Below are 8,529 nucleotides of genomic sequence, written 5' to 3'. Positions count from 1 at the left end.
CCCCCAGAGCCCTGGCTTCTTTCCTGGATTCCCACGGTTCAGATGCCTTTCTAGGGGATGTGCTATGCTCCCCAGGCCATCTCGGGGGGCTTGGCAAGCCTCACTGGGTGCATGATCTTTGCTGTTCAGAGGACCTTCCCTGTTCAAAGCACAGAAGGCTGAAGCATAGAGAGCTTCAAAAATTCACAGAGAAATGGCATTACAAGAGAATGACTGTCTGAAAATTTTAAAGCTCCTCAAATATGTGTATATAGGTACACATACAGAGAGGATCACAGTTTGTAGCAAATACATATTCTAAAATTCTATATATTTCAATATTTTTGCACCGAATAAACTTAATCCTATTTTTTCACACACTTTTTGAGGTACCTTCATGCACATATATAGCCAGCAGCTCTGCCTCAATCACACCTTCAGGAATGTTGGGTACATTTCCCCTGAACACTGTACCTTATCACCTGTCCAAGGCTTAAAAATCTGGGTGTCTAGCATCAGTTCTGTCCCTGTAAGTTAGCTTTTCCTCCAAGACGGATGGCAGCCTTGCAGTGTTAATGCCAAGGTGGCTTTCTGTTTTTGTTTGCTTCAGCCAACCTACACAAGTATTATTGTCTACAAAATCACATATTTGAAATTGTAACATTTCTTATGGTAATGCATGCCTGTGGCACAATGTCTGACTATTATCAGACTCCCCTTCATGCTTCCTCCCACCCCAGGGGTGGGGGGAATGACAGGGGTGGTTTTGGCATCTGATTCTCTGTTTTTATTGCAGTCTCTCAGACTCCAGTAACAACCAACCATCACCATGACCTAGGGCATAGGCAAATGTGCTTAGGACAAGAGCTTAGATTACTTGTTGTGAAGTATGCACAACCAATTCTAAATATATTGCACTACTAACTTTAACAATAAGTCATTTTCATTTACCTTGTCCTATATGTGCAAGTGGACACATAGATTGAAAGAGAGCCACAAATCTCCCACTGCTTTTCCTCCTTACATATTATTCCAAAGTATAAGAACTGTCTGATACTCACTCCCAAGTTTATGGATTAGTTGGGGTGACTTGGCAGGGTATTCAGTGGGCCATGCATTCAGTTTCTAATGCAAAGAGAAAAAGAGTAGATTCAGATTAACTCTCACCCACCACTAAGGGGAGAAACAAAACATGAATTGACAGGCATCTCTCTTTATAATAACCAGGCCAATTACTAGAAAAGCAGTCGATCTTTGTGCCTGTGTTCTATATTGTTAGGAATGGGCTCAGGAAGCATGATCTGAGAAATAACAAAGGGTTTGAGTCATCTCAACACATCAGAATGCCCCCATTCTAATTCTCCAAACAAGGTCACCAGCCCCTTCCTGGGGGGTATGCCATTTCAGTTTTCTTTTTCCAGAGATGTCCTTCCCCAAAAGTTTCTTTCTTAAATATAATGGAGATCAACATCTGACTGTTAGCATGACTGATTATGCTGATAACCTTATTCCCTTTTTAAGTGGTAGATAATAGGACATACTTTCCTAATTATCCTGCCAACGACCATGCAGGCAAACCTTTATACATTATTTTTTTTTAATTAAAGGGTACTATTCTCCTGTAGTGACAAAGACTGCCTGTATATTGTTGACAAAATGTACTGATTATAATTATTAGCCTCCTCAAAATGACTGGATAAAAAATATTACTTGGGATAGCAGATATGAGTCTCCTAGGAGTTTGTTTAACTCTTCCCATGAAATAGTTTCTGGGTTTTGAGAAGCAAATTGGTGGACTGTTGTGCTTGATTTGTGGATTCAAGTGCCTTCCTTCAGAGATCCTGAGTGGTTTGCATGCTCATGGAATGCTTTGTTTTAGGAATCTGAATTAGCCTATTTTGCATTAGTGGGATGCAATATCACAGGATGGTGTTAATAAAAAAGAAAGAGGTTAGCTTTGTCTGAAGATCTTGGAGGGAGTGTAGCAAGCGATGGCCATCCCACAGGCAGGGTCTCCTGTGTGTAGGTCTCTTCTGTGTGTAGCACATCCTGGGCAGGTAGTGACAAATTCTTTCAATTTCTGTGTGTTATGGAGGTCTTTATTTCACCTTCATTCCTAAATGAGAGCTTTGCTAGTTATAGTAATCTGGGTGGATAATTATTGTTCTCTTGAAATATATCTCACCTTTCTCTCCTAGCCTATACGATTTCTTATCAGAAGTCCACTGTGAGTCTAATTGAGGTTCCTCTGAATGTAATTGGGTGTTTCTCTTGTGCACATTTTAGAATCTTTTCTTTATGTTTTACTGTGGAGAATTTTACTACAATGTGTCCTGTTGAAGATCTATTCTGGTCATATCTATTGGGAGTTCAATGTGCTTCCTGTGCTTGGATGTCCCTCTCTTTCTCCAAATTGGGGGAGTTTTCTGTTATTATTTCATTAAAAAGGCCTTACACTCCTTTCTCTGTTTCCATGCCTTTGGGAACTCTTTAGGACCTGTATGTTGGATCATTTGATAGTGTCTTATAGATTTCCAACAGTGTTTTTTAGTTTTCTAATTTCTTCTTGTTTTTAGTCTGACTGTAAAATTTCCAGAGATATATCTTCTAGTTCAGATAATCTTTCTTCTGCCTCATCTACTTTGTTGTGAAGACTTTCCAACTAGATGGCAGAGCCAAGATGGTGGAATAGTTAGGACGCGCATTGATAGTCCGGGAAAAGATAGTTTAATAAAAGTGGAGTTACTGTAGTCTCAGGGAAAGGCTCGGGAAAAAATTGCAGAGGAAATGCTTCCGGATCTAGTGGATGTGACATGGAGGACCTACGGGGAAAGCAAGGATGCCCACGGCTCGGAAGCCCAGCTCCGGAGTCTGCGCACCAGTGCTGGAAGAGGAGGTGAGACAAAAACCTTGGTAGCCTGAGACATTGGTGGGGAAATGGCAGAAAGAACCTAGAGGGAACGAGGCTTGAAGCCCCACTGGGGAAAGTTCACCAGGCTGACTGGAGGAGAGAAAAAAATGAATAAATAAGGGGAACTGGCAAGGACATGAGCCTCTCTCTCCACTCACCTTACAAAGCCGAGTAAGACAAAGATCAGGCGCCATTTTGGACAAACATAAAGTGGTGCCCACCATCAGCCAAGCAGAAAACCCTGACTCTGGTGGGGAGAAATAACAGGAGGTTAGGACCTAGTGAAGGTGTGGAGCTAATGAACTGAGACTGTGAAAATCTGAGGGTAGGCGAGAGAACACACAGAATACACAAACTTGGTAACCTTGGCAACCCAGTAGGAGACTGCAGAGAAACTTGAGACCACACTGAGGGCTGCATAGACCCTTTGTGTGGTCCTTGGGGTAGAGCAGATGAATACCCACAGGGGCCAGATATCATACATCGACTACCCTGAATTCTGCTCAGCGGTGTGGAATTACTTCTGTTCTGAGTCAAAAAGAGAGAGAGAGAGAGAGAGCTAGCGAAGGAGTGAGAAAACAACCTGGGTGAGTCACCTTTGGCACACCCCCCCTTTTTTTTTTTGGAGGTAAAACAGCAAGGTTTATTAGGAGGGAACATCTGTAAGGACGGATGGGCACCTCTCCAGGCAGAGCCTGAGAGACTGGGGGGGGGGGGAGGAAGGAGGGAGGTTTGAGTGGAGAGGTTACACCTGACCAGGCCAGGCGGGCAGCTCAGCAAAGATGCAGAGAGCTGAGCGCGCCGTCGTTGAGGCTGGGGGTTTTTAAGGAGATGGGTCTTGCTTCCCCATCTCTGCTCCTCTTGGAACAAAGGGCTTTTTGGATGTAAATAGAAAAACTTCTCTTGAAGGTCTGAAACAAAGGACTTTATGGATGCAAATGTTATCAGACCGGAGGAAGGGAGCAGGGTGTTTGAGATGCAGATACTAGGCTGCACCTGGGAGATTGTGGAAGGCAGAAGGGGGCAGGGCAGGATGCGAGGGACAGGCTGCCCCTGAAACCTTATCGGAATGACTTTGAGATGCAGATGCATATGCTGGACATAGATGTCTTCTCTTTAGGCCTGTTACACACACATAAGCTCATAACTGACTTCCTACCTAACATTCCCCCCTCAAGAGGTAATACCCAAAATTCTTTTTGGGATTATGGATGGAGTTTCGTCTTCTGTAACTTCTTCAAAGCTGGCATGTGGGTGTCGAGGGAGATTTGGGTATTTTCCTCTTGCTATCTGTCTTATGGTGTGCAACAGTGGCCTTGTAAAGACTGTCCTGCTCGGTCCAGAGGGTTGCTCAGGTCATCCAATGGAATGGGCTGGAAGCCTTGTCTGATGACCATTTGGAGTTTGACAGCCTTTAGTCTGTTAGAGACAAAAGGAATAAGGGCATTAAAAACACACAGTCCAAAGAGAAGCAGCAAGATTACAGATATTATTGGGCCAAGGAGAGGAAATAGTCAGGATTTCCATGACCAGATGTCAGGCCAGAAATCCCAGCCCTGCTTGGCCTGGTCCTGGAGCTGTTTGGAATTGTCCAGGAAAAGTACAAATTTGGGTTTGTACCTGTCCAGTCTGATTGACTCAGAGACAACATTCTTCCTGGAGCATGGCACAGATACCCCCTGGAACAGCAGTTAGCATGTTTAACACTTCTTTTTCTTATAACCTTTTGTGACTTCCACATACCCTCTTCAACTTACTTTAAACATTTCACCATTTCCATTCCAGTCTAGAGTAAACTAGCCATCAGGATAAAGTCATTCTTACAAACCATGTCCTTTCCTTATTTAAAAAAAAAACTCTTTCCTTTTTAACCCTTCTTACCAACAACACTCTTTCCTTCTAAGCCTTTCTTACCAAGCACACATTTCTATACTTGATGTTTTCCATAGAGCCTGGTTGGCTCTTCTTACCTTACCAGAAGACTGATGTCTCCACGCAGAATGAAGAGCCTTACAAATACCTTTGGCACACCCTTAACCCTGAAGAACCAAACAGAGCTCTCTGGACACACCCATCACAAGCCTCTAAGGATCCATCAAAAGCAGACAGTCCACTTAATCTAGAGTCATAGTATAATGAGAAAAACCACCACAGCAAAGAAACCAAAGAATATCTCCACAATGCTAAACAACAAACACAGAAACCGAGGAAAAAAGAACAAGGAAGATACTATGACACCCCCAAATAAACAAGACACCATGATTCAAGATTATGAAGATGATGATGTAAGGGTCGCAGAATGTCTACCGCCAAGGAATGACTTCAAAAGACACTCTCATGCAATCAGCAAAGGGTTTATTTTCTCCAGCATGCTGCGGCTGTCTGAACACTCAGGAACAGAGCAGCCCTGAGTGAAAGAAGACTAGGGTTTTTATACAGTGCAACAAATGAACGGGAGGGGGTGTTCATACAAAGATCACTAAGTTACAGGAACTTATTGTAGCTCTTTCTGGACTCCTGCAAGTGTTATTGCATGAGACAGTTACACAAAGCAGTTTTACAAGGCCATCTCTCAAGTGGATGGGGACAGTATCACAGGCAAATGGAGACACATGTTTCAAACAGAGATAATTTGGTTCCTTATCACCGTAGCTACACATGGATTTTTGAAGTTTCAGTTTTATGGCTTTACTTTTAAGCTTTTAACCCTTTCATTGAGATAGAAGAAATGCAATAAATGGATCTCAAAAAATGGATAAGAACATTAAGAAGTTCTCAAAAACAAATTCTTGAACTACAGAAATCCTTACTGGACAGGATAGAAAATCTCTCTCACGAAAACGAAATATTAAGGAGGAATCAAAATGAAATGAAGCAACTAGCAGAACAGGAAACTGTGATAGTGAAGAGAAATCATAATGAAATGAAGAATTCAATAGACCAAATGACAAACACATTAGAGAGCCTTAAAAACAGAATGAGTGAAGCAGAAGAGAGAATATCGGACAGAGAACAGGAAAGTATACAGTCAAACCAAAGAAAAGAAGAGGAAATTAAAAATCTAAAAAATATTGTCGGAAATCTACAGGATACTATTAAAAAACCCAACATTTGGATTCTAGGAGTCCCTGAAGGCATGGAGAGGGAGAAAGGATTAGAAGGCCTTTTTAGTGAGATACTAGCAGAAAATTTCCAAGGTTTGGAGAAGGACAGAGGCATCTTAGTACAGGAAGCTCATAGAACCCCTAATAAACATGACCAAAAGAGATCCTCACCACGACATGTTGTAATTAAACTCACCACAGTGAAACATAAAGAAAAGATCCTAAAATGTGCAAGAGAAAAACGTCAGATTACTCTCAGAAGATCTCCAATTAGACTCATAGCAAACTTCTCATCAGAAACCCTACAGGCTAGGAGGGAATGGCAACATATAGCCCAGGTACTAAGGGAGAAAAACAGCCAACCCAGAATATTATATCCCACAAAGCTCTCATTTGTGAATGAAGGTGAAATAAAGACCTTTCACAGCAAACAGAAATTGAAAGAATTTGTTGCCACTCGTCCAGCCCTGCAAAAGATGCTTAAAGATGTGCTACACACAGAAACACAGAAACATGGCCATCAATATGAAAGAAGGTAAAGGAAGAAAACCTACCAATAAAAGATCATAGGAAGCTCAAAGCATATACTATAAAATATCTTTGGGAAAACGGCAGGGCAAAGTTACTACTTATCAATAGTCACATTGAATGGTAATGGACTGTAAAGGCACAGACTGGCTGAATGGATTAAGGAACAAAACCCATCTATTTGCTGCTTACAAGAAACACATCTTTCCAACAAAGATGCATGCAGACTGAAAGTGAAAGGTTGGAAAAAGATACTCCATGCCAACAGAAACAAAAAAAAAAGCAGATGTAGCCATATTAATATCAGAAAAAATAAACTTTAACACAAATACTGTTAAGAGAGACAAAGAGGGGCACTATATAATGATTAAGCGTTCAATTCAACAGGAAGATGTAGCAATTATCAATGTATATGCACCTAATTACAGGGTACCAGTTTATTTAAAAGATATGTTAAGGGGCTTAAAGGGAGACTTAGATTCCAATACAATAGTACTGGGGGACTTCCATACTCTACTCTCAGAAATAGACAGATCAACTGGACAGAAGATCAACTAGGAAACACCAGATTTAATCAACACTATTGCCCAAATGGATCTAACAGATATCTACAGAACTTTCAATCCTACATCTAAAGATTTTACATTCTGCTCAGCAGTACATGGAACCTTCTCTAGAATTGACCACATACTAGGCCATAAAGCAAGTCTCAGCAAATTTAACAGAGTTAGAATCATACCATGCAGCTTTTCAGACCACAGTAGAATGAAGGTGGAAATTAGCAACTAAGGAATCCCTAGAGAGTATGCAAACACATGGAGACTGAACAATATGCTCCTGAATGAAACCTGGGTCATAGAAGAAATCAAAAGAGAAATCAAAAACTTTCTGGAAGTAAAGGAGGATAACAACACAACATATCAAAACTTATGGGATACGGCAAAAGCAGTGTTGAGAGGAAAGTTTATACCAATAGGTGCCTACATCAAGAAATTGGAAAGGCACAAAGTAAATGAGCTTTCAACGCATCTCAAGGATCTAGAAAAACTGCAGCATTCAGACCCAAATCTAGTAGGAGAAGAGAAATAATTAAAATCAGAGAAGAAATCCACAGGATTTAATAAAAAAAAATTACAAAAAATCAGCCAAGCGAAGAGCTGGTGTTTTGAAAAAAATGAATTACAAAATTGACACACCATTGGCTCAATTATCTAAAAAAAGAAAAGACCCAAATCAATAAAATCAGAGATGAAAAAGGAAACGTAACAATAGACACCACAGAAATAAAAAGAATCATCAGAAATTACTACAAAGAGTTGTCTGCCAGCAAACAGGGAAATCTATCAGAAATGGATAGATTCCTGGACACCCGCAACCTACCTAAATTGAACCATGAACATAGAAAACCTAAATAGACCCATAACTGAGACAGAAATTGAAACAGTGATAAAGGCCCTCCCAACAAAGAAAAGCCCAGGACTAGATGGATTCACTGCTAAATTCTACCAGACATTTAAAGAAGAACTAACTCCATTTCTTCTCAAACTATTCAGAACAATTGAAAAAGAGGGAATCCTCCCAAATTCTTTCTATGAATCCAGCATCACCTTAATTCCTAAGCCAGAGAAAGATGCAGCATTGAAAGAAAATTACAGACCAATATCCCTGATGAACATAGATGCAAAAATCCTCAATAAAAATCTCGCTAATAGAATACAACAACACATCAGAAAAATCATCCACCCAGACCAAGTGGGATTTATCCCTGGTATGCAGGGATGGTTCAATGTTCACAAATCAATCAATGTGATACACCACATTAACAAACTGCAGAAGAAAAAATATATTATTATCTCAATAGATGCAGAGAAAGCATTCGATAAAATTCAACACGCTTTCATGATGAAAACCCTAAGCAAACTGGGTATAGAAGGAACATTCCTCAATACAATCAAAGCAATTTATGAAAAACCCACAGCCAACATCCTATTGAATGGGGAAAAGTTG

The 8,529-nt window shown here is 40.6% G+C and overlaps 1 protein-coding gene across 1 annotated transcript in view; it reads right to left on the bottom strand.

Annotated features, from left to right (window-relative positions):
- Window positions 1-1,214: 1,214 nt before the first annotated feature.
- Window positions 1,215-8,529, bottom strand: part of MTNR1B (melatonin receptor 1B) — a 71,625-nt gene continuing 64,310 nt past the window's right edge. The window contains exons 4-5 of the mRNA XM_062197580.1: window positions 2,806-2,863; window positions 1,215-1,280 (exon numbers count right to left, since the gene is read on the bottom strand). Coding sequence (XP_062053564.1) covers window positions 1,215-1,280; window positions 2,806-2,863 — 124 coding nt within the window. The remainder of the gene's footprint in view (window positions 1,281-2,805; window positions 2,864-8,529) is intronic.

This window comes from Lepus europaeus, chromosome 7 (assembly GCF_033115175.1).
Source record: "Lepus europaeus isolate LE1 chromosome 7, mLepTim1.pri, whole genome shotgun sequence".
Lineage (NCBI taxonomy): Eukaryota > Metazoa > Chordata > Mammalia > Lagomorpha > Leporidae > Lepus > Lepus europaeus.
The sequence above is the reverse complement of the archived record's forward strand: the minus strand, read 5'-3'. Positions and strand labels throughout refer to the sequence as shown.